The 27468-nt window shown below is 36.5% G+C and overlaps 1 protein-coding gene across 1 annotated transcript; it reads left to right on the forward strand.

Annotated features, from left to right (window-relative positions):
* On the forward strand, positions 1-26057 carry mpped2 (metallophosphoesterase domain containing 2b). The gene is made up of 7 exons (XM_052598475.1): positions 1-342; positions 1358-1570; positions 6773-6954; positions 7498-7723; positions 24476-24591; positions 24732-24845; positions 24946-26057. Exons 2-7 carry the CDS (start codon positions 1443-1445, stop codon positions 25062-25064), a joined length of 885 nt encoding a protein of 294 aa, XP_052454435.1. The 5' UTR covers positions 1-342; positions 1358-1442; the 3' UTR covers positions 25065-26057.
* The last annotated feature ends 1411 nt before the right edge of the window (positions 26058-27468 follow it).

Here is a 27468-nt window from a genome sequence, read left to right on the forward strand (position 1 = left end):
CGCGTGCGTTTCCGGTGAAAGGTGCCACCCAATGGACGTCCGTCTTTTTCCCCCTGACTGCTGCTGTGCTCTCTGACCCCAGTGGCAGCACGCGTTCATTGCACTCGTCTCTCTCGGGCTCCCCCTCTTCCCACGTCGATGCTGTTCTCTGTCCTGACTCCTTCCTTCCTCGTCTGTCGCATTTCGGTGAGAGAGCGCTAGAGGAGAGAGAGACCCCGGGGGTCGAAGGTTCTGCCCTGGCCGCCGCGACCTCAACCCCTCACGGCTTCCGAAATATCCGATGACCGTCGTCTCTGACACATTCAGCGGACAACCCTGAGTGGTTTTGGGCCAAAAGAGAAGGTACACTCAAGTCGCTTTTGAAGAAGATAGCTAGGGGAAAAATAGCGAGGCACAAAGCGGTAATGGGATAGAGGTGGCTGGTTGTGATGTTCGAGGGAAAACGTTTAGAACGCTGCCTCAGATACATTGTAACATTTTTAAATCAGTGAAACGAATACATTTGAACATTTTCGCGGCAATATGTTATAACATTTCCGCGTCGTCAAGTTTCTTTCACGTTTATATCTCGGCGTCTGAATAAAGGAATTATTTAGAAAGCGGTCAATATTTATTGGGTTTTATGTGCTCCTGTCTTGCTTTGTGCACAAATTATGCGTTATTAACTGGCTATTTGTGCTTTATGAATGAATGTTAAGTAATAGTAAGCAGAATACATTTCGCATTACCCATACAATTAAATATATATAGCGTTACTGAAATCGACTTTCCTCGTGCTGTCTGACGCCAGTTTAGTAGCTTGGCTTTTGTTGACAGATAATTATGGAGTCAGAGGCTGCCAGCACACCGCAGGCTGTTGGTCATAAGTGTTATTAATGTGTCCGGTCTGAAGTCGTCCAGGGAGGGTGCGAAAAGTTCAAGTTTTTGGCAAAAGGTTAGCCCGCCAGAGACGGTGTGAGGCGGCGCGGCTGAACAAAATAAATAAATGCAGAGGGAGGATTGTTCTTAAAACAATTTGTGTATGTGTTTAATTCATATCATGCATATAATTCATGTGTTTTCTCAAAAAAAAAAAAAAAAAAAAAAAAAAATTGCATACCCTGAGAAATTCTACATTCAGTTACAATATAAATATATTTTCCTCCCAGCGGATATTATTTAAATCACCAAAATTTCTCAAAGCAACACAAAAATTATGCAAAAGATTGCTTACATTTTTGAATAAATGTAGTTTTATGACTTAAGATCAGATTGCTGAATATATTGTCGATACTGTCTCAGTACTATTTCGTTTAACTGTATTTGAAATCTGCATCATTAACGTTTTGCATCTTGGCGTCTCTGTATGGTGAACCAGATCCAAGCCTTGGGACTAAAGGATGCTTGCCCACCGGATCTGCACTGCACTGCTGTGACCTGCTCATGCCCCATCCAGAGGTGCCATGGCTCGCAGAATATCCTCCCAGGGGAAAGTCACTATCTCCGTGGATGAGTACAGCTCCAACCCAACCCAGGCCTTCACCCACTACAACATCAACCAAAGCCGCTTCCAGCCCCCTCATGTCCACATGTGAGTGTTTGTGTACAGTGTTCCTGTAACTGAAACATTGATTTAATTGATTGATTGAGGACAGAACAGAATGCTGACAGAGAGGACATCTGGTGGCTTTTGTCTCATCTCGCCCGACAGGTGATCCGGAAGGCTCCTGTGGCTTCACTTCTGTTGTAATGAATTATATTGACCTTTTAAACTTGATATTGTTGCGATGTTTGCATATTAAGAATTTTAATTAGATTTTTTGAAGGCATAACAGGGTTTAATAATGCTCTCATGTCTGAGATAATGGCACTATGTAAATCTAGTCCAATTTTAAATTAGCTATTTATTATTTCTTTTTTGTTTTTTAACATTCAGTCTTTTAGCCTGAATATTGTTGATATACACAAAATACTGTAGTTTGGAATAATTAAGATTTTAAATCTATCTTTATATATTTTTTTGATATACCAAATATCAAATTGAATAAATGCAGCTTACCAAGGCTGCATTTATTTAATAAAAAATACAGTAAATATTGTGAAATATTATTACAGTTTAAAATAACTGTTTTTTGATTTCTAAAACATAAATTTATTCCTGTGATGACAAAGCTGAATTTTCAGTAGCCATTACTCCAGTCCTTAGTTTCATATGACCCTTCATAAATCATTCTAATAATTGTAATTATTTCAAACTTTTGGCAAGTAATCTTTTTCAGCAATAAAGAATTTATACCCACATTTCTTTGACATTGAGCTGTGTAAGATGTGCCTCATGTTCGTGTACTTATTAACCAGAAGGAGGTCAAAGGTTAGTTGAGTTGATTAGCTCTTTAACAATAGCTGTTTGACCCCGGGGTCAGAGCTCACCTCTAAAGAAACCTGACTATTGACTGATGCTGATGATGGCATAATGAGGCTTGGTGCAGATACTAAAGAATGGACCAACTTGATTAGCTGAGCCTTTGCTGCTTTAATGGTACCATGCAATTAAGGCACATCAGCACAAGCAAAAGGGATCGACCAGGATGCATGTGCCATTGAATAGCTTTTAGCTTAAGTGTGGAAGAAACAGCTATTTGTCATTAAATTGTGTTATGTAACTCAATGCAATGTACTTACGGCAACAAACTTACAGTGCAGAGTGATTTATCAGATTTATCAGCGCAATATATGGCAATACTCCTGGAAAAACAGGTAGACTTATGACATGATTCAAATAGGAAGCTCAGAAAGCGTTTCTCCTTCCGCTTTCAATTCACACATTTTGTTGAAAACCTGCAGGAATTTTTTTTTTTGTCCATACAATGAAAGTCAATGGAGTGCAGAGTTGTTTTGTACCCCCTTGACTTTCATTGTATAGACAAAAGCAGTTCTTCAAAATTAGGGATGTGCCAATCCGATATTCAGTATCAGTATCGCTCAGATACTGGCATTTTCTGCCAGATCAGGGTATCAGTCGGACGAGACTGATCCAAATCTGATATTGTGCATATACTATTCTGTGTAATTGTTAAGCCTCATGAAAGCCACGAAAACATCATAAAGCACCATAATGTTTTGTGCACTATATTCCAAGTGTTCCGAAGCCGTTCCACAGTTTAATGTAACATTTTACCAGATTTAGTTCAACACTTTTATTAGTTTCCCACTAAATGTTTTTTTTTTTTTTTTTTTTTTTTTTTTATATAAATATCATGATTTTTCTTAAAGTAACGTTTGCTACTGAATTATACACTAACCTAGTTTATAATAGTTTTTTTTTTGTCATAGATTATGATTATATATATTTTTATGTTTGCTATTTTTTCTTTATAAGAAAGTGGTCTTTGTCTATATTTTAGTAGATTTTGTGTTAAAAACTGTGCTGGTATTGGATCGGTATTTGCCGATAATCAGAATTTTTGTTATCGGATTGGTTCTGAAAAAGTGGTATTGAGGCACCACTATTCAAAATATATATATTTTTTTTAAGCTGGTAGAATTTCCTAGGCATCTTTGAAAGGAATAGGTTATTATTTTTATTACAGAGCATATAACGCAGATAAAATGCTTGAAATGATGTAGTTTGTTTAGTTTGCTTCTGGTGACCTGGATGAAATGCTTTAAAGCTTAATTCTATGGAAAACACTGACGCTTTAAATGGCCATATCACCGTAATCTCGAGGAACACTCTCAAACGCAAATTGAGTGTACATCCAGAGGCCCTCATTCAATTGAGACCACCCTGCATCGATAACGGGGTTCAGGGCTTATGGGTGGTTAAAACGATCTAGCGATCCTGAGGGGCTACCGTTGCGCAGAGGGTGGCGTTCAGGAGGGCACCTCAAGCTGAAGGGACCCTCTGGATTTGGTGGAGGTTTGCTGGATAGTGACACCAGTCAACACTTTCACTTCAGTAAGGAGGTCTCTTGTTCAGGGAGCAGCATTCAAGCCTTGTCTTATTCAACCATAAGTGCCCTGTGAAGTGGACTTCACATGAAATTCCGCCATGATTCCAGTTTCAAGGGAATGTACACATTTACATTAGACATTGACATTAAAGGACATTACATAAGGACACTAAAGTGCGCGAGACGTAATTGTAAATTGTATTTATTTACAGATGTATATTATTCACACATGTCTAGTAAGTTTTGTCTGTATGTGGGGACAATAGCACAAATCTGTGAATGAATGTTCTGAAGTGAAATAAACTTCAGCGGATTAAATTTGATGGAATTTAATTGAATTAAAGTTGAATAAACTTAAACTTTACTGTTCAGTGCACTGATGTCAGACTCATTTTGAATAATAATAGAAACGCTTAAGTTTATTGTTAAATGCCCTGCCTCCTTTACATATATCTGTCACGTCACGTGTTTGATCACCACATTTGACTGATCATTGCAAACAATGTGTTTATGTATATATTTATACTGTATTTTATATATTTTACCAGGCAAATGTTTAGACACATGAATGGGAAAGTGTCCAAACTTTTGACTGGTACTGAAATATATCGATATCTGCTTTTTTTGTTTTTTTAATGTATTTATTTATTTATTTTTTATCTGTAACTATCAGCCCAAAAAAAATCCATATCGGTCTGGCTGTACTTTATATCATCTGCTCACCAACGGATCCTCTGTAGCAGTGTTAATTTCGTTGACTAAATATTTTCGTCACAAATATATTTTTGCGGACGAAAACGAAACGAAAACTAAAATAGAAGGCACTGATGGAGACTAAAACTATGACTAAATTGATTGACATTATCGTCAACGACTAAAGGACGAGACGAAAATAGACTGTGACGAAAATCAAATCAGCAGACGGGAGAGATGCGAGGAATCAACAAAAGAACCGGCAAAACGGAACAGGCGAGACTGCATGAGAGAAGAGAACCAATCCGAGCCTGACTTATTGAGACGTGAAGCGAAGGTTTTCAGTTTTTAAATGAGCTCCCGGGAAGTCGGCATTCGAAGAGGTGATGTCTAAAAGAGCGACAAAATGTCCACAGCTCACTTCACGTTTGACGACGAACAAAACAAAACGAAGTGTAAAGCACGCGGAGCGCTCATTCGTGGCAAGAACACAACCAATTTGAAAAGACATTTACAGACGAGCCACCCGGACATTTTCTCAAATGTAATTTCACAACGATGTTCTTTTGTTTATTGAGCTAAGCAAAATTGGAAGACTGCAGTGCGTGGATGTTATAGTATTAAATATTACGAACTGAAAAGTAATGTAAAATAGCCCCTTCTTCCAGTTAGATGAGAGCACAATACTAATACGTAATATTATGATACATACATTTGATTAATACCAATGTTTAGTATATTTTATAATGTTCTACTTGTTGACAATATCACAAATATTTCTATATTAGTCATGTGAAACGTGAATGTTCAAATCCTATCATTATACATACTAATCTAGCAATATTGTAGTATTTAAAACATACAATATTGCTAGACAAATGAATACCTTATAAAATCTTGTTACTTTTTTTATCCACCCAACTTATTAAATATTTACTTTAAATGTATGCACTTATTGTTCAGCTCAGCTGTAAGCTTTAAGGTCCTGGACCTAACATTATTTTTCTTTTATTGATGGTCAATTGGCAGCTAGTTATTATTTACATTATCATGACAGTGTTTGTTGCTGCATAAAAGCTTTTGAATCGAAATAAAGACACAGTTGTGTTGAAATAAAGTTGAATTTGTGTTTTATATATTTTGGTTAAGTTTGTTTCCTATACCAGCTGTAAAAAATTGTCTAGTAAATCTGTTATTGATTTTAGTCTTATTTTAGTCGACTAAAATACCAAGCAATTTTAGTCGACTAAAATACCAGGCAATTTTAGTCGACTAAAATAAGACTAAAATTAAAACAAATCAGATGACTAAAACTTGACTAAAACTAAAAAGAATTATAGTCAAAAGACTAAGACTAAAACTAAATTAAAATTTTGTGTCAAAATTAACACTGCTCTGTAGTGAATGGGTGCTATCAGAACGAGAGTTTAAACAGCTAAGAACATATAACTAAGATAAATAAAAACCGATAAAACCATCACAGTAATCCACAAGTAATCCACATAACTCCAGTCCAACAAATAACATCTTGTGAAGTGTAAAGCTGTGTTTGTAATAAACCCATAGTGAAGAAGTCCTCTAACTATAATATCGGTTTCTCCAGTAAATAAGTAGTCTTACCTGAATCAGGAGAGCAATATGCACAAATCAAGCACCATTTACAAGCAAAAAAAAAAATCCAAATAAATTATAGACAAATATGTTGGTGGATTTTGATTTAAGAGGACAATAGCGGATGGACTTTTTTTTTTTTTTTTTTACAGCAGGAAGTGATACGGATTTTGGACACAAGAAATGGATTTGTTTTTTTATACAGATTTTCATCTCAAAAACATTAACTGTTAAACTGAAGTCATGTTGTGGATTATTGTGGTATTTTTATCAGCTATTTGGACGCATTCTGACAGCACCTATTAACTGCAGAGGATCCATTGGTGAGAAAATTATGTTATGATGGTTGTCTCTGTTCCGATGAAGAAACAAACTTATCTACATCTTGGATGGCTTGATGGTGAATACATTTTAAGCACATTTACTATTTTGGGGTGAACTATTCCTTTTCCCTTTTCCCGAATTCAGTAATATTCTTTACATATAAAGAAATAAATATTCCCTCAGAAACAAACACTCCTTTTTCCTCCCTACAGGGTAGAGCCACTTCCCTACGATGCGCCCAATCCTGTGGGTCATACACGTTTCGTCTGCGTCTCAGACACACACTCCAGGACAGATGGAATCCAGATGCCTTTCGGCGATGTGTTGCTACACACAGGTGACTTCACTGAACTTGGCCTACCAACTGAAGTGAAGAAGTTTAATGACTGGTTGGGTAAGTGTGCAAAAACCAGTCCTGTTACCTTTGCCGACAAGCACTTCCCCTGCTCTCAGAACATGACTTTTTTTTTTTTTTTTTTTAAGAGACTTTTAAGTTTTGCGTCAACTGCAAACATGTTTTCCAGTTCCAAATCTGGTGGCCTATTTTAAGATGGATGCATATCAATGTTGTATATTTTGTACTTTCAATGCAAAAAAACGACATTATTGTTACCTTTCTTTTGTTTTTTTTTAAATGCCCATTGGCCTCATTGGCCTCGGCAGCAATTGACTTTAAGGTTAGAGAGGTCAAAAATATTGTTTATCTGCTGAAATCAAAGTCACGCTTCCATCTACAATTGGCAGCCACATTTAGCTGTACATTTTCTCTGGTCTGTTTTTGTTTTATTTCAGATGCTAGGTCACCAAAGAATGTGGTCTAAATGTCACTTCTCAAGCATCTGAATAGTCATACAGCTGTAGAGTGCATGATACTGTGAAATAATGTTTTCCGTTTGCTTCCAAATCTGTCATTCTCATTATCTGTCTCCTCTTACAGGCAGTCTTCCCTACGAATACAAAGTTGTCATCGCTGGAAATCATGAACTTACCTTTGATAAAGATTTTATGGCGGAACTCGTAAAGCAGGATTACTACCGTTTCCCCTCTGTGTCCAAGCTGAGAACTGAGGACTTTGACGATGTTCAGTCCCTCCTTACAAACTGTGTGTACTTACAGGACTCTGAGGTCACCATTAAAGGATTCAGGATATACGGGACTCCGTGGTAAGAATTTCTAAATAATTGCTGTCATCACATTTTTTGTTACTTCCTGTTTGCTACATCTGTCATGCAGAATATTAAGTGAGTTATTAAACATTTTAATTGGATATCCTCAGCAAAGGCATAACCAGGATTAGTTTATATAAAGTGAATTATGAAAACCATGCTCTGGATTACCCACTTTTCACAATCCAATCAATTCAGGATGGATAAAATCTGGAAATCTTGTCCGACATGCTTTTTCTAGTTGAAAATTTTGTTTCACTTATAAAAACATAAGTAAAATGGTTCTCTTTCAAGTAAGAGTGTGCCGGTACGAGTATTGGTAACCAAACGGTTCACAGGGGAATATATCATATATAAAAACTAATATATATACAACTTTTTAAAAAAGCCCCTCCACGCCCATACGTTTAAGGCCCTATGAATTATTATTTTTTTTTTTCTCACAATATTTTTTTATTGTTACCAAATTCTGTGTTGAATGCATAAAAACAACTCTGTGTTGTGTATTACAATTTTTCTGGTTATCAAATCAAGGCATTAAACATTAATTGCATTTATCTTTTAATTACTAAAAATTAAGCAAACTTTTTTTTTTGGCAAACAAGGGGATTTACTATTAATATTAAAACATGGAAGAAATTTTGTGTGATTATTCCTTAAAAAATAATGTTTGTTTCATTTTAGTAGGAGGAGGAGGAGGCTATGTACATTGTACTGAAAAATAGATCCAGACTTTTATTTTGACTGGTTGCCGTGAATACCTTTTCAGTTCTGTGTATATTTATTTAATTCATTACATTTATATAGCGCTTTTCTTGGCACTCAAAGTGCTTTACACAGTCAGGGGGTATCTCCTCATCCACCACCAGTGTGCAGCATCCACCTGGATGATGCGACGGCAGCCATATTGCACCAGAACGCCCACCTCACACCAGCATACTGTGAGTGATGAAGCCAATCAGCAGATATGGGGATTGTTAGGAGGCCATGATGGTCAGAGGCCATCAATAGCACCTCTTCCAGCAGCAACCTAGTTTTCTCAGGAGGTCTCCCATCCAGGTACTGACCAGGCTCAACCCTGCTTAGCTTCAATGGGAAACCGGTCTTGGGCTCAAGGGTGATATGGCTGCCAGTTTTATTCAAATCATACGGTCAAATGCTCATGAAGGCTCTCTCAGAGCAGTTCTGGAGAAGTTGTTCATGTGTTTACATCCTCATTAAGTGAGACATTTTTAGTTTTTCACTAACCATGCATAACATTTTTTTTCTCAAAAATACAATCATGTACATGCATGCATTTCACATATTATTATAGCCCAGTTTGTGCTGATTACAGTGATATTAGACTTTACCCATTTAGATATTTATAAGAAACTGAAAAAAGCACAAATATCAGGGCATGACAAAACTTCTCCAGGCCCCAAAAATACCCTTAGACTCCAGAGGGTTAACAGAGTCATGCAGAACATGCAGGATTCATATTTAAATAGACTTTTGTGGCTTAATAGTTACAGATACTTAGTACATTTCGAGATTCGATTTAATTGTAATGACCTACTCCATGACATTCCGCATTAAACTGTGAATTCCATTTTTATGACTGGATTCCACGATTCCGTCTGTGTTTTTCACATCACGGAAATCACAAGGCACTACAATTATACCAGCACAATGTATACTCTCACACTTTAACTGCTTCTATTCTTGAACACTTAATGAATTATCTAATCAAAATAAAAGAGCAGTGCTAATTCTAGGAAAACTCCTGTATCACACACACTCCGGACATGTCGCGTTCAACTCTAGCAGTGGTCTAAAACAGTTTATTTGTTCACCAAATGGATACTTGAAGTCTACTTTGTTCATTTACTTTGTTCATTGTTCATACTTGAAGTTTACTTCAAGTATGAACAATGAGGCATGGATAAGTTCGAAAAAAAAAAACAGAGCAAACGGAAAGAGCGATCTATAACCTTTAGTTATAAGTATAACAGTTTATATTTCATTAATTTAGGGAAATTAACAAGTCCCTCAAGGGACTATTTGACCAACCAGCTTATTCCTGGTTAAAATGCAAAATGTTATTGATAGTGTAAAAAACATCAACTTTAGAGCACATGCTGACTGATGGAGTAGCGTACCTCAACATTACTTACTACCTTCCAGCAACACTACATTCAATGAAGGTAAAATAGTAAAAAACATATTTGTTAAATGGAACCAGAATCTGAACATTTCTAACCATACGCAACCCTACATATGAAGATCCGTATATTGTAATATATGTTGAATTTTGACATTGGCAACCTTTAAATTATGATGATAGTAAGTAATAAACAGTATTGAGCTGTGAGAAGTTGAGTATTGTGCAGTTTTCCTTACCACTATTTTATTTATAGTTATTTAATGATTTTAATGGAACCAGAACCGTTAGGCGGAACCGGAAAATTTCTAATGATTCCCAACCCTAGGTTCAGCACAGATGCAACAGTGCTGTGAGATCCAGTGAGCAGCGTTTGAATTCACCACACAATGATAAGGTTACTGCAAGATCTAGTGAAAAGCATTCAAATTCTGCACAGAAATCTCTGTTATAACAGCGCTGACATATGTCAGGAAACCAGAAGTGGAAATGCTAACTGTAACCATGGTGTTGTGGTAGAAATAGTTGAATGCATTATATCATTCATTTCTGGGTTTGTACAACCTTTTGAGAGAGAAATCAAAGCACCTTTCAATTACTTTCATGCATTTCACACAATTATTTCCAGCACTTTAAAGCTCTAAGATGATCCAGGATGAACAAAATATACTTTGTGGTAAACAAGCACTTAAAATGCATCAAATCACAATTATAATCAGTAGACCGCAGCAGAGCTTATTTCTACTTTTTCTTTATATTCTGAAATGATAAATTCACTATTATAAATGATAAAATCATCAAGAAATCTGATTTTCTTGTGTATTTTTTTGTGTATGTGACGTAAGTCACAAACTTTTCTTCACTTTGCTTCTAAATCACATCATCACTGAAGTTGGTCAGTTTCATATGCTAGAAAAATAATGGTACATTTAATAAGAGTGGAATATATACATTTTCTGTATATAAAAAGTAGTTACTGTTAATACAAGTAAATTTTGTATGCATTTTAACTCAAGCTTAGTGCTTTACTGTCAAATCTGTATAAAGAAAAGAAAAATAAACAATAAATTAAAATGAAATTTTATTAGTAACTGCACTTATTAATGCAAAACAATAGTCATTAATGATTAAATTATCTTTATTATGAATACCCCCACACACCATCCCCAGCACTACCAAATCTGTTCTTGGTGCCACTATCTGTAGAACTTAGTGGCGCTGGTGCCACTTCTCTTAAATGTTAGTCTGGAGCCCTGATAGACAACTGGCTGGTCACAGCTCAATAGGAGCACAAAGCGAGAGATCACACAGTCACGCTCCTAGAACATCTACAGAAACTGTGATTAAAATTAAACTCACGAAAAAAGTGTTTTAGTTCCCACACAGTCAGTAACACATCTGGGGTTGGAGAGGGTAATAAAATTGACACAATGCCTTGCAGAATTTCGGAAAGGGAACAGTGTTTATTTTTGCACATCCCTCAGACTATTAGATCTGATGGCCTCAGCTCTAATAGTTTTTCCCTTAGGCAGACTATTTATGAAAGAGTTTCAATGCTGGGTAGCCTCTCTGGGTTGACCCGTTATGGCACTCCCGAAAGAGAATGAGAGTGATGTCAGCGGCAGTCTTTGAACTACATCATTGGCAACACTCATGCTTTCTGGTGCAAGGGGTACCTATGGGCATTGTACAGGCCAGGAAGGTCAGAACAACGGACATGTTGTTGTCTGGCTGGGGGGGGGGGGGGGCATTTCATGAGGTCAGGGCAGTGAACAGTAGAGCCCTGCATTTCAGCCTTTTTTACACCCCTCGGGCCGGACTTTGGGACAATTTTCACATCATAGTTCAGACACAGGCCGCCATGCTAGTGGAAACAACATGAGACCATGCTACCGTTACTGTCAAGAGCAGCTCAACGGTGATTATTGTTCCACCAGACCAGGACCGTGAGGCATGTTTTCGCTGAGTTTCGGTTCATTTTTGTGAAGTGCTCCTGTTCAAGATCTGATGGGTGTTTTCTTTATTTTATAAAAGCACAACATTTTGTTGATATTGTGAGTGCACACAAATAAAAGTAGACCCTTTAGAGTTATGAATGATGTATTACTCTTACCTTTATGAACAAAAATGACTGTGTAGCCACTGAAAAAAAAATGCAAGTGATCGCCCTGGTGCCTCTATGTCCTGCAAAGCACGCTTTAGCTTCCACTCTTCACACAAACTATTGGATATAGTGAAACTTTTTTCTAGGTTTAACATTTAAATATTGTTATATGCTTGAACTGTTTTGTATCTATAGATTTAATTTTAGGCAAGTCGTGAAGGCTTAATTGGTCAAACATAGTCTCACTGTCAAACAAACAAACTTAACAAACAAAAAAGCTCCAAATGTTTTTGTAAATTAACTTAATTTAAAAAAAAAAGAAAAAAACCCTCAATCACTTGGCCATTTACATAGAAAATGGAACTATTTTAATATCTGGAACAGTATAAGCTGTATAAGCTGTTTTGGGAGAAGGGGGAAAGAAAGACGAGCTTGGGTTGGGCTTGGGCCGGTAATTCTAATAAGTTGTCAGGACATGGGCGGCATATTAAAGATTAATACTCATTAAAGTTTCAAGAGTTATTCAGTCAAGAGCAGTGACTGATTTCTTGTCTTTTGATGTTCGATTAATATTAAAAAGTGCTGTCACTTTAAGACAATGCATGGATCCAGTACACTGATATTGCACGTTCAACCAACTGTATTTTATTTACACATTCAACTGACTATGTCTGCTGTAAAAAAAAATAAATGAAAAAAAAAAAACTGTAAAAAATTAAGTAGTTGGATTTAAATTAAGAAGCACAAAAATCACTTTTTTAAACTCCTTACATGTGTATATCCATCTTAAAGTAATTATTAAATGATGTTTTATTTATTATAAATTATTTAAGAAATATAAAAATCACTTTAAACTGAAACTCCTTACATTTATTTAACTTTTTACATTGGTGGTTTGGGGCACAAATAGGATTCATCTGTTACTAGATGGACCATGAATAATCTGATTTGATTAGACATTGTACCTTGTCTTAAAAGATTGGGAACCACTCCTCTAAAATATTTGGAAAATCCATGATGATCTTTTTTTGGTAAATTGTATTTCAAAGAAAACATTATTTGGTGCTGTTTTTGTATTTGCTTTCATCTTTTTAGGTTAATATAGAATCAGTAGCTGCAGAACGTTTTGATAAAGCTCCATAAATCACCATCAGTGCTGTGTATATACAAACCATATGCAACATATGTCAGGTTTGTAAGTTAAGGCTGATTGACCTACATTAAGTTTGTATTTGATTTATTGAAACTGAATAAGGTTTTATTTCTATAGTATGATTTCTCATGGCTGTTTTATACCTTGAGATAAACTGATTATATCTTCAGTCTTGGGCAGAAAGACCTTTGTAGACCTGGGTTATGTTAGACGCTGTTATACTCGCAAGACGTGTTCTCACTCGCTACAGATAGTGTTACACACATTCACTCTCTCTTTCATTCCATCTCTGTTTCTGTTACTTTTTACTCTCTCTCTCTCTTTCTCTCTCTCTCTCTCTCTCTATATATATATATGTGTGTGTGTGTGTGTGTATATATCATTTAAACTCAAACTTTTTTAATGTGATTAATCGCGATTAATCGATTTGACATCACTATATGTAATATATATTTTGTTACATATAATATAGTCAGTACTTTTGTAGTTTAAGTATTGTGTGTGTAAGAATAATAAATTATATACATAAATGTATTCATTACCATTTTAGATTATGTATATTGTTTTCATTTATTTAATTTATTTTGTTTGCTTAAAGTACTCGTTTTTGTCACACAAAAAAAAATTGGGGGCATAATTTAGTGCTATCATACTGATAATTTTGATTTCTGTGTAACAAACATTAACAACAACAAACAGAAATACGGTACTCACTATTTGAAACACCACAGTGTGATGTATTTAGATTGACAGTCCAAATACAGTACCATCTTGTCCAACTAAAATATTCAAGCCAACCAAAATTAGAATGATAACTTTGGTAAGAAGTGGGAAAACCAGATATATGCGATGGGTGGTCTTGGTGGGGGTGCGCTGTGGTCATAGTTTTCCCAGCCTCTGATGCAGGAAGTGCTTTTTGTAACACATCCTGGTGCTTCGTTGAGAGCCAGGATCAAAAAGTAAGGCCGACCCCGGTGTGCCCTTCCAAGTGCATGCTCGCAGTTGGCCGCTCTGACCCTCTTGACCCCAGGCCTCAGCTATCAAGGAGGTCATTTACGCAGCTTCATTCTTCTTCCCTACAAAGTTTTCAGTCAGGCTTGACTCCTGTCTAGCCGACGGTAGAAGACGAGAATGTTTTATGTCCATTTATTTATTGCTATTCCCTTTCATGGTGGTACTCGCATCAGTACATTGACCTTGAAATGATTACTCTCTACAAATATCCAGCATACCTTTGTAGGCCTAACCGTAACATCTAATAGAAGCGATGCTATCTTGCATAGCTTGGCAAGCACTATCCTGATAACGGCAAATGTGGTAATCCTGCTTACGATATGCTAGTTATCCACACTGATATGTTCTGTATATTTTCCAGCTTGCAGCTGTGATTGGTTTGATTAACGTTTAAGCTGGTTGTGCTAGACATTGATTTGGCTTTTGAAATCAAAGGCTCTTTAATCCTCTTAGGAAAGGCAGGCGTAAGTCATGTGACCCAAGTTCATCATGGGTGAGTGTTTGCAAGGGCAGTAGGGATGTAACGGTTAACCGCGAGCCGGTTGAAAATAGATTAAAATGTGTGACGATTCAAATTGGATAAGATGCTACACAAATCGCGATTCAATTACAGGTAGGAGTTGTGAATGAATGCCTGAGGGGAAATTTTTGTCTCTAGAAAAGTTAAGATAGGATTTTTTCTTTTAATTTGCCTCTGTATAATGCATATTACATTTCATAAGTGCAGCGCTGCTTTGTTTACAGATGAAACCAAGTAAACTCTTTATGCGCCACCTGCGGGCAGAGAGTGAACTGTCTCATTCAGCTCGTCCGCTTTAGTTTCATGCAGATATTTTTTATACATAGTTTCACAAAACTGAAGTCAAACCATTCTGAGATGATGAGTTTGTCTTAAATCTCATATTGAAAAAAAAATTGTGAATTGAATCGTGAATCGAATCATGAGTTGAGTGAATCTTTACATCTCTAAAGGCCAGGCTATAATATATAGTGGGGGTGCATCTGTCTTGTTGCCATGGAAACCGTATCACCGTTTCATTCTTGTGATTATGATGTGCTTGTGAATGAATGATCAGGGATGATATAACAGTCATTTGTGTTTTTTCAGGACACACAACAAAGCTGTATCTGCATTAGTATGGATAGATACAAAGTGTATGGTTTTCTCTCTGTGAGTGGTCAGAACTGTGTGAAGCTAATTATATGAGTATTGGTAGCATTAGTATGTCATTTAAGGTGAGGACAGTTTATCCCCATTGCTTTGTTTATGTTGATTGTCCCCACAATTTTATGAAATGGCTCTACTGTTTAAAGTTTGGATTTTTTTTTCTTCAGTAGGAGTGGGTGATATCCTGGTAGACACAATTAACCGACTGAATATTTGTCAACCGGCAGAGATTTTGGAATATTTTCTCTATCATTTCTCTAAAACAAGTGATTTGTGTTTAAATGCAATCAGCAGCAAAAGAGAACTCATTTCTCTCTGCGTAGTGTCAGAGAGGTGCACACAGGTGCCTTTATTTTTGCTGCTTTTGCAAGTATCTTCATTAATACAGTAATTTAGATTTTAAATGAAAGTGAAAGCAAACAGCTGAGAAAGAAAACATGGCGACAGCATGTTGGATCTGAGCATCTCTTAAAGTAACAGCAGTCTAATATTCCTGCGGTCTGTCATTCTTGCAGAATATACAGCTACAGTATTGTTCAAAATAATAGCAGTACAATGTGACTAACCAGAATAATCAAGGTTTTTCGTATATTTTTTTATTGCTACGTGGCAAACAAGTTACCAGTAGGTTCAGTAGATTCTCAGAAAACAAATGAGACCCAGCATTCATGATATGCACGCTCTTAAGGCTGTGCAATTGGGCAATTAGTTGAATTAGTTGAAAGGGGTGTGTTCAAAAAAATAGCAGTGTGGGATTCAATCACTGAGGTCATCAATTTTGTGAAGAAACAGGTGTGAATCAGGTGGCCCCTATTTAAGGATGAAGCCAACACTTGTTGAACATGCATTTGAAAGCTGAGGAAAATGGGTCGTTCAAGACATTGTTCAGAAGAACAGCGTACTTTGATTAAAAAGTTGATTAGAGAGGGGAAAACCTATAAAGAGGTGCAAAAAATGATAGGCTGTTCAGCTAAAATGATCTCCAATGCCTTAAAATGGAGAGCAAAACCAGAGAGACGTGGAAGAAAACGGAAGACAACCATCAAAATGGATAGAAGAATAACCAGAATGGCAAAGGCTCAGCCAATGATCACCTCCAGGATGATCAAAGACAGTCTGGAGTTACCTGTAAGTACTGTGACAGTTAGAAGACGTCTGTGTGAAGCTAATCTATTTTCAAGAATCCCCCGCAAAGTCCCTCTGTTAAAAAAAAGGCATGTGCAGAAGAGGTTACAATTTGCCAAAGAACACATCAACTGGCCTAAAGAGAAATGGAGGAACATTTTGTGGACTGATGAGAGTAAAATTGTTCTTTTTGGGTCCAAGGGCCACAGGCAGTTTGTGAGACGACCCCCAAACTGTGAATTCAAGCCACAGTACACAGTGAAGACAGTGAAGCATGGAGGTGCAAGCATCATGATATGGGCATGTTTCTCCTACTATGGTGTTGGGCCTATTTATCGCATACCAGGGATCATGGATCAGTTTGCATATGTTAAAATACTTGAAGAGGTCATGTTGCCCTATGCTGAAGAGGACATGCCCTTGAAATGGTTGTTTCAACAAGACAATGACCCAAAACACACTAGTAAACGAGCAAAGTCTTGGTTCCAAACCAACAATATTAATGTTATGGAGTGGCCAGCCCAATCTCCAGACCTTAATCCAATTGAGAACTTGTGGGGTGATATCAAAAATGCTGTTTCTGAAGCAAAACCAAGAAATGTGAATGAATTGTGGAATGTTGTTAAAGAATCATGGAGTGGAATAACAGCTGAGAGGTGCCACAAGTTGGTTGACTCCATGCCACACAGATGTCAAGCAGTTTTAAAAAACTGTGGTCATACAACTAAATATTAGTTTAGTGATTCACAGGATTGCTAAATCCCAGAAAAAAACAAAATAGTTTTGAGTTTGTACAGTCAAAGGTAGACACTGCTATTTTTTTGAACACACCCCTTTCAACTAATTGCCCAATTGCACAGCCTTAAGAGCGTGCATATCATGAATTCTGGGTCTTGTTTGTTTTCTGACAATCTACTGAACCTACTGGTAACTTGTTTGCCACGTAGCAATAAAAAATATACTAAAAACCTTGATTATTCTGGTTAGTCACATTGTACTGCTATTATTTTGAACAATACTGTATATATTTAATTCTTATTTATATAAATATGTTTTCTTATTTATTTGTTCTACTGTAGTTTTTTTTTTTTTCTGTTCATTGTAATAAGTGACTGTTTTCTTGTCTTCGGTGAGCTTGAGTTTTTTTTCTTTTTTCTTTAATTTAGTATTAGTTTTTCTTATGATACTGACACTAGTGACAAGAATTATGAAATGGATAAGACACATGCCTTTGGTGTGAGAGACCCGGGTTTCGAATCCACTGTGAGACACCAATGTGTCCCTGAGCAAGACACTTAAAGGTGCTGTAGGGAACTTTTGTAAAAAAATTTAAATATTTATTAAACCTGTCATTATGTCCTGACAGTAGAATATGAGACAGATAATCTGTGAAAAAAATCAAGCTCCTCTGGCTCCTCCCAGTGGTCCTATTGCCATTTGCAGAAACTCCATTGCTCCCGGTAAAAAATAACCAATCAGAGCTGCGGTCCGTAACTTTGTTTGTGTTCAAAATGTAGAAAAATGAACATAATAAGCGAGTACACCATGAATCCATTTTCCAAACCATGTTTTTAGCTTGTCCTGAATCACTAGGGTGCACCTATAATAAGTGTTTATATTCAGACTATTTTAGATTTCTTCGGGGGTACCGCGGCGGAGTAACCCAGCACCTTTGTGATTCTTCATAGACATAAACAGAGAGAAGTAGTTCCGGCTACGATGTTCTTCCGCAAGACGCAATCAGTTCTGTTTATTAACCGCTAGAGCGTCAAAAGTTACCTACCGCAGCTTTAACTCCTAGTTGCTCCGGAGGCGTGCGACCTCTGACATATATAGCAATTGTAAGTTGCTTTGGATAAAAGTGTCAGCTACATGAATAAATGTAAATGTAATGAAATTTCTATGTTATCAAAAGTTTGATATCATAAAGTCATTGTTTAAAGCAAAAATAACTATATTGTGATTATATAGTGTTACCATTAAATAAAATTACTCATATTGTAATAGAAGATTTTGGTCATATCACCCACCCGTATGATTCAGTAAAGATGCGTTAAATTGGAAAGATATTTGTAAGCAAATTTGTTATTTGACATTTGTAAATACTATTACAAAATATTTATATTTCAGATAAAGGGTGTTCTTTTTAACTTTTCAAATAAAAAATTAGCTTCCACTAAAATATTAAGCAGCACGACTGCTTTCATCATTGATAATAAGAAAGGTCTCTTGAGCAGCAAGTTGAGTATATTAGTCTGATTTCTGTAAGATCATGTTACACTGAAGACTGGAATAATGGCTTTTCAGCTTTGCCATTTCAGGAATTAAATATATTAAAACAGAAGAGTTATTTTTCAATTGTAGTAATATTTCACATTATTTCTGATTTTACTGTGACCAAAAAATGCAGCCTTCATGGAAGTAAGAGACTTATTAAAAAAATGATAATGTTATTAATAATAATAGTTATAATGATATTTTCCCCTTCTTTGTCCATAGAGGAAAAAAAGACCAATATGATATAACTGGGTCATAAAGTTCCTTTCGATCAGATATGCAAACGTTTCTCAGAAGGCCAAAAAAAGATTTGTTGTGTTTGATGTAAATTGTTAGAAAACTATTGGCCCTTTATTACTAAAACTGAACTTTTGCACAGTTTAAATGTGAAAAACAAATTGTGCATTGTTGTAGTCTTTTTAACAGAAGAGAAATCTTTGAACAAACCGTGCCTTTGTACAGAAATGGCTTTGCTCTAAACGGTCAGTGTAACATATTTGGTTTCCTGTGTAAATTGACCACCTTTCTAGATGATTTCATTCTCGCTGGCAAGGATGAGATAAATATTAACATTTTGTGAAGCGGTAAATCAAATAATGTACTGATTTTAGTACACATGAAGACACACACAGGCTTGTTATAACATCTTGATAGCTTAATGTGCTTTAAAGTATTGTACCTCGGTAGCATTGACTCTTGAAGGCCAGCTAATGAATATTAATGAACTCATCTGAATTGACTGAATTAAGGTGTTGACAAGGATCTGTAACAGTCTGATGTTTCTCATCTCTCCTCTGATTTTCACATTCATCTATCCACAATGTGATGGCTTTCACATGTTCCCCCGAGCATCGATCCTATGGCCTAGTTGTTGCAAGTCCTATATTCTTGCAGTTGAGTCATATGTTTCTTGCACTTTTAGCTTTCCCATGTAAAATTTCTTTTTTTAATTCGTCATTGACCTTCATGGAAAAATCGCAGAACTCGCATACTGTGCTTAAATGTAATTACCCCGTCCATCCGGTCCTCTCAGTTATCAACAGAAGCCTCCATAGAAGCAATGATTTTCTTCAGCTCCTGCCGACAAGCTACCTGCTCACGTCACTGATTGTAAGCTGACCCCTGGCCCGAAGGTGGCGTCATTTGTCAGTGGTAATTAACAGCTGACATCTCCTCTGCTGGGCCTGATGGCTGGTGGTGTTCGCGGTACCGGGCAGGGAGGATTGAGAAATCAAGGGGGGTGGAGGGCATAGTGAGGGCACAGGGAAAGAGAGAGCCATGGACCGACTAAAAAAAGTGGTCAGATGCCCGTTAGCAAGCAGACTATACAAAAATATGTCAGCCATGTAGAAGTTTCTTTCAAAACTGATCTATTCACAAGCATACTAAGGAGTTGAGTGGGCCACAAGTTTATTTTTTAAGTTATTTTTTTAGGGGGGCGGGGTGCAACGTGCAGACACAACATGTTTCATTTAGTTGTAGTCTACCTTTGTAGTCAGCATTATTTTAAAAGTTTGTTGACAAGTTTTAGTTTTTAGTGCAGTCTGGTTCGCTTTAGTGCAACATGACAAATGTAATTATTATATTATTATAGATTATTATAAATTGTTTTAATCTTTCTTTTAATCCAGTTTTGTTTATTGAGAGGCTAGGTCTTGTTTTTCCTTTGATTTGTTTGAATTCACTCGTTCAATCTTTTTTTTTCTTGGCAAATGAATAAACAGCTTTAGGTTAACATGAAGCAGTCTTCCTAAGCTATTTCACATCCATAATGTGAGTGTGAATTTATAAAGCTTTCTATTTTAAATAAATGCTGTTCTTTTGAACTTTCTATTCATCAAAGAATTATGAAAGAAATATTAATCAACATCTGTTTTAAACATTGATATTAATAAGACTGAGCAGCAAATCAGCATATTAGTCAGTTTTTTAAAGGATTGTGTGATACTGAAGACTGGAGAATTAGCTGCTGAAAAATCAGCTTTTCCATCATAAAAATAAATTACATTTTAAAATACAGTAAAGTTGAGAAAAGTTATTTTAAAATGTAATAATATTTCACAATATTGCTGTTTATACTATAAGTAAATGCATTCTTGGTGAGCGTAAAATACTTATTTCAAAAACTCCAAACTTAGACCTAATGTATTTTCAGACTTTGATGATATAGGGGCAGAAAAAGTTGTTTTTGGATTCATTTACATCAAAAAATATTTGGTATTTGCACCATATTGTAAGGAATATTTAAAAGGTTTGCTGTCAGACTTGCTCTGGGATGTTCTCTGCGTTTACAAAATCACACTAGACAGGAAATCCCAACAGCGTCTCATTTCCTCTCTACTCTCATTTTTCTTTCTGTCCCATGTCCAGCTCTGCTTTTTCCCTCCTGACCGTTGATAACCTTCTCCAACATCACTTTCACAAGCACACATCTTTCCCTGATCCCCCTCTCTTTTGCCGTCCCGCTGTCAGGGGCAGATAAATATTTCAGTAATCCTTTTTGCATGTGAGGTGTTTGAAGGACTTGCAGGTCTGTGCATTAGAGTAACACACTGATTCCTAAGCAAGCACTGGGAGTGTGTGTTACTGGCTCAGCCGGCTGCTCCTGTGTGCCACTGTGTGTGTACGTGTCTAGGTCACCGAGAGTTCATCAAAACAAAGTGCTGACACAGCCAAAACAAACACACACGCAGACACAAATATACACTAGTGTCTCTGTACTGAACAGAGTTTTTGACAGTGAAAGTCTCTTTTCTCTCTCTCTCTCTTTTTAAACTTACATGGTTAAACTTTATTTTTATTTTTTTGACAAGTAATGGACTTATAATATAATGATTATATTAACTTTATTAATTATAATAATGTTTAATTATGCTAATTATATTTAAAAGTCACTGGCAAATGTTTTCGGTTAATTCTACATAAAAATTTGGTCTAATAATAAATCTTTTAACTATTGCCAATCTTTACATTTATCATAAAGAGATCCCCATTTTCATGTACATGTTGGGAAGTAATGACTGATGTTTGTGTGTGAGTTAAAGCAGACCAGCCGGAGTATGTTTGCTGGAAACCTATCAGGGTTTGAGAGATTGTACCCAAGAGTACCAGCCTGGTGCACAGTGTTCGAAAGCAACCACTCGCCTTTATTTGCCTTCCCATCAATCATCCACGGACAAGCCTGGCGACCCAGCATACACACACATACACTGAGACCTCAGCAGCCATTTCCTGTGTTCAGGCTATATTTCATCCACTATCAACTCTATTCTCTCAAATCTATGAAGAAGTGCTAATGGATAGACAAACAGTAGACCAGCCTTTGATGATGGACATTAACCTGTTGAACCTACCTAACTTGAACCTACCTAACTTGAAATGGTCTGCTACACAAAAAATTAATATTTGAAAAGATGACACTTTAGGCTTTACTTTCCTTCATCCAGAGTTGATAATGCTCAAAAAGATAAAAAGTTATAGACACTACAATGCCAAAAAAAATTTACCACACTGAATGTTTTTTTTTATTATTATTATTTCAAAAACAAATATGAAATCAGTCCTTGAGCAATCCAGAAAAGTATTGGGTTGAATGTCACACGAAAGATACCATGAATATTAAGATTCATGCAGCCATTATTCTGACATTATGTATAGTCCTCCCACACCATTTGAGGAAAAAAAACCCACTAAATTAAACCCTTACAAATGTAAGGGTTCTACAAGCTATTTTGTGTTTCTTGGGAATCGAACCCACAACCTTTTGCACTGCTAACTCAATGCTCTACCACTGAGTCACAGGACCACCCAACACTTTTTTAGATTTTGATTATTGATAAGTGTAATTATTAAAACCATTTTATCTCTCATTTGTGTGTGTTTTTTTATTTTTTTTAGTAAATCTTGAGCCTCATCATGTATGGTTAGGAAACGTATTTGGAGAACAGCTGTCTTATTTGACAGACCTTGTTCTTTTGCAAGGTTTAACTGGGTCTCTAAGTATAATTGGCAGTTATTTTAAAGCGACAGTCTCCATGCTTTTTCCTTTTTTCCTCTAAAACCTTTTCTTTCTTTCTGTAATTGGTTTTCAATACACCGCTCCAGGGCTGTCTTTCTGTTGTTATTCTTAGGTGGAAATGACTGGGCCCTAGTCCCTCGTCTATTTCAACATAATTCAGTGAATGAAAAAGAAGATCCAGGCCTCAGGTCTCAGAGAACATGTTATGAAAACCCTTTCCCCCTTTAGTCTTAACCTTTTGCTTCTCAGAGGCTCTGACTTTGTCAAGTGCTCATAAAAAAACCTCCGGACAGCTGGGCATATGAGCTCATACATATATGTATGTCTGTGAGCACCATAGAATCAAGCTCTTTAAGACTTATTAATGCGATTAGCTGCTTCAACTAAGCTATTTAGTATTTGCAATCTCATCCTTTCTAATGCTTCTTTTATTTCAAGCTTTTTTATATTAATCAGATTAATCAATCAGGTCATATCACAAGAGGATTCACAAAAATGTAACTGGCTTGATAGGATTTAAACATGCCCTATGTACTGGTAAGAATGTTTTCATGTGTGCTGAATGTTGCTTAAAATTTTCATAATTATAAAATTGGTAGATTTTACCTTTGTGGTCTTAAAGTCTTAAAGGGTCAGTTCACCCAAAAATTAAGATTCTTTCACTATTTACTAAACCCACAAATCCATTGTTCATCTTCGGAACAAAAATATATTTTGGGATGAAATCCAAGAGCTTTCTGACCCTGCATAGACAGCAATGCAACTGACACGTTAAAGGCCCAGAAAGATAGTAATGATATTGTTAAAATAATCCATGTGACATCAGTGGTTCAACCGTAATGTTCTGAAGCTATGAGAATACTATGTTTGCGCGAAGAAAATGAAAATAATAAGCAGTCACTTTTTTTTAAAAGTGTTTAGATGAAATATCCATTTCCCAATCTTTGGCACATGGTTGCTCATTTAGAGTACTCCAAATTAATAAACTTCGGAAGAAACTGATGTGCATACATGCGAGTTGTGAATGAGATGTTCTCCTGTATGTAAAAAAATTCTCATTAATTAAGCACATTAACATATAGTCACCTCCATTTTAGCGTTGGTTTCAAGCTGGGTTGAAATCCTGCACCGTAGTGCAGCTTCTGAAGTGCTGTTGAGCAGTTGCAGACATTGCTCTCCACAGTGCTTCCAACTCTCATTTGTCTGCACTGCCTCCATCCATCACCCAGCTCTGCTTATCAGCATGGGGTCAGTTCCTGCCCTCTCTACCAAGGCCTACATTTAGCCCTGGCCTTGCACAGCCTTGTCTAGCTGGGGCCAGACACTTGGCCCTTATCAGACGGGGTCTGAAAGTGGTAAATAAAGGTCTGGCCCGGGTTACTGCAGGCTGTCAGCAGGCCCATCCCAGAGGGGAAATAAAACTCTTATTAACATGCTTCTGCTCATTGGTGCTGACAGCTTGATCAATCTGCTTCCTCTGCAGATGACCTCTGCGAACCGTCGGACGCCCTGATGGAGACTGAAACGAATAGCTTGTGTTCCGCCATGGCCTCAAATCTGATACTGCAAAACTCGAAAGCATTTTTAGATATTTTTTTTTTAATGCACCTTACCAACTAGTCTACTTTGAAAATAGTTTTTCATAATACTGTCAACTTTTGCGTATGTGTGAGAACAGCATGCAGGTATGTGTATGATGATTTCGACATTTATGAAGTGTGTAAAATGCGTCTGTCTGCTCCCACAGGACCCCGTGGTTTAATGGATGGGGGTTTAACTTACCCCGTGGCCAGTCTCTCCTCGATAAGTGGAACCAGATCCCTGAAGATGTAGATATTCTTATGACACATGGGCCTCCTCTGGGTAAGCACTGAAATGTGGATGTAACTCTAGATGTTGAGTATGTATACATCAGTTTGGGTCTGCGGATGGACTGTTGTATTTTAAAATCATCATAAATGTGGTCATACGCCACAAAGGATGTGATGTTGGACTTTGTCCAGGGTTCAGAGATTGGGTCCCAAAAGAACTTCAGAGAGTTGGCTGCGTGGAACTACTCAATACAGTACAAAAGAGGGTCCGACCCAAACTCCACGCATATGGGGGAATACATGAAGGTAAGAGCATGGCACTCTTATATAACATTTTATATATATATTAAAGCATTATATTGTATAACAGATACATGTATAAAACGGGTTTCTTTCTCATTCTCAGGGTATGGTATAATGACAGATGGCTATACAACATTTATCAACTCCTCCACATGTACAGTCAGCTTCCAGCCTACCAATCCACCAATCGTATTTGATCTCCCCAACCCAGGAAACTCCTGAGACTCATTAAACCACACCCCTTTTTCAACATAACTCTTCCTTACTTAAGAGTATTAGTCTTTTTGTACTGCTTGTATTTAAAAATGCATGGAAATCTAATATTTTTTTTAAGTCGGATTGAAGCCGACACCATTTGAATGACTTGAGAATTGACTATTGTAGGTAAATAATAATTTGTGAATTCATATTTGTAATTTGTTTGCATCAGTTGCCTTCCGTTTTATTTTTTAGTGGTCAGGATCTTAAAAAGTGCATTATAAAAGTACTCGCAAAAGTTTCAGCAATACTTGACCATGTCTGATTTAATATTAATTGTGTTTTGTAAATTTAATATAAACTTATTTATAGTTATGAACTCTGTGTGGTGTATTCAATTTTGGATTTAAATAAGTGCGTACTTCACCCCGTCAAAGGGTCCAATGGGTCTGATATTTATTACTCCAATCAGACTTTGCTCTTTTTTTCATCAAGAAGACATCTTTATCTACCAGGCCATTAAACACCATAACACAAGCATTCTTCCTTTCAAAATAAAATAAAGTGACACAGTTTTTCAGATTATACTTATTATTGCTGAGCTGCTTTTGTCCTACAATTACAGTTTAGAAGAAGAAATGTGCAAATTCTCCAGATCACAAAGATACTGTACCTGATCTGATTTTGCATTTGGCACATATCAAAAGTGGACGAGAACTTTTCAAGATTCACAGATTCAAGCACAATCGTTTATCCTAGATTTGCAATCTCTTCGTATTCTATTGGTTGCGAAACTGGAAATGACATCACAACACTAAGCCATTTCATTTCTCCTCATCTCCATTTTTAGTCGTTGTAATAATGTGCATTGTATATTTCACTGTGGATCTTGTAAGCACAAAAAAGTTTTTTGTAGTTTCTGCTATTGTAAATGCTTTATTTATATGTTTTGTGACTTTTTATCCATTGTGACATCTAACCAGGTTTATATATGCAAATAAAACTTCAAGATTTTTATCTGATGTCTGTTATTTATCTTTTTGTCTTGCAAATCAGACAAAAGAAATATTATCAACATTTATACACCCATATGTCTCTCCAAACCTGACCTGGTTTCTTCTGTGGCACACAAAAGACGTTTAGAAGAATGTATTAAGTTGTTTTTTTCCCTACACAATTAAAGTGAACGGTGACCAGAAACTGTCAAATATCAAATAACAGGCATAATAAAAGTATTCTTAAAGCCAAAATACTGAAATATTGCTTGACTGTGTGCGCTAACAATTGACTTTCATTGTAAGGAAAAGAGCAGCTTGAACAAATTTTTATATACAAGTCATACTGGTTAGGTTGAGTACAGTAAATGACAAATGTTTCAATTTTTGGTGAACTATCCCTTTAAAAGCGTTATTTCTTTCTCACATAGTAAATAACGATACATTTTATCTGTAGTTTAGCAATGGCTTTGATTGATTAATGCTGTCCATTAATTACCCCACATCTGTCAGACTTGAAAGAGAATAGATAGCGCAGACAGGGATGGCCATAACCTCGTGTTGTCCTGTCAGATGCTATTGATCGTGGATATTTGTCAGCGCAGCCTCGGCGTCCTCGTCTGATGGATGCCAGAGGCTGATGCTAACTCTGACCCCATGTGCTCCCGCTGATAGCAGCAGCAAAGACATTCAATCAGCCGATGCTTCACAGTGTCAACCAACGCTAAACACTAAAACTAAGATGCAGAATGGGTTGCTTTTTCAGCAGCGTAACACCAGGTTCTCAAGGTCAGGTTTAATACATGAGATCAGACACAGCGCTTGGTTTCACATGCCCTTCCCCCGAGCAAAAACGTTTATATCTTGAGAGTGTCCTGGAATTTTGGGAGAGCGCTGCTTCCTGTCCCTTCTATTATACACTCATGACCTGCTCCCTTTTGTGGAACCCATACAGTAAAATTGTAGAACATTCCCATTACGGATAGATTTTCCATAAATAGATAGAAAGAGACACACATTCTTATACATATATAATGAATTCATTTTATGAGGTATATCATTGTACTTTATATCCACGTTCTGAAATACTTAATCTGATTGATAAATCACTGCACCTAGAATATTTTCTAATATTCACTATTGTCGATAACAATACTTGTCAATACCAAAAACCATAACTAGGCCAATAAAGATAGTTATGATTAAATTAGCATCCACATCAACGGATGATACCGTTCTGTTAATTATAAGCCCACGCTACAGTTTTATCATCCACTGCTTTAAATGCTCAGTCTCTTTAAAATGGATTCTGATTGGCTGTAAATGTTTTTCATTGTTCATCAGCTAGAAAAAAATATCCTGTTTCCAATGATATTGTTTCTCTTTGTCCTTATTGTTAAGGCCCATTCACACCAGACATAATGTTAGTATTC

Source organism: Carassius gibelio, chromosome B25 (assembly GCF_023724105.1).
Source record: "Carassius gibelio isolate Cgi1373 ecotype wild population from Czech Republic chromosome B25, carGib1.2-hapl.c, whole genome shotgun sequence".
NCBI classification, from domain to species: domain Eukaryota; kingdom Metazoa; phylum Chordata; class Actinopteri; order Cypriniformes; family Cyprinidae; genus Carassius; species Carassius gibelio.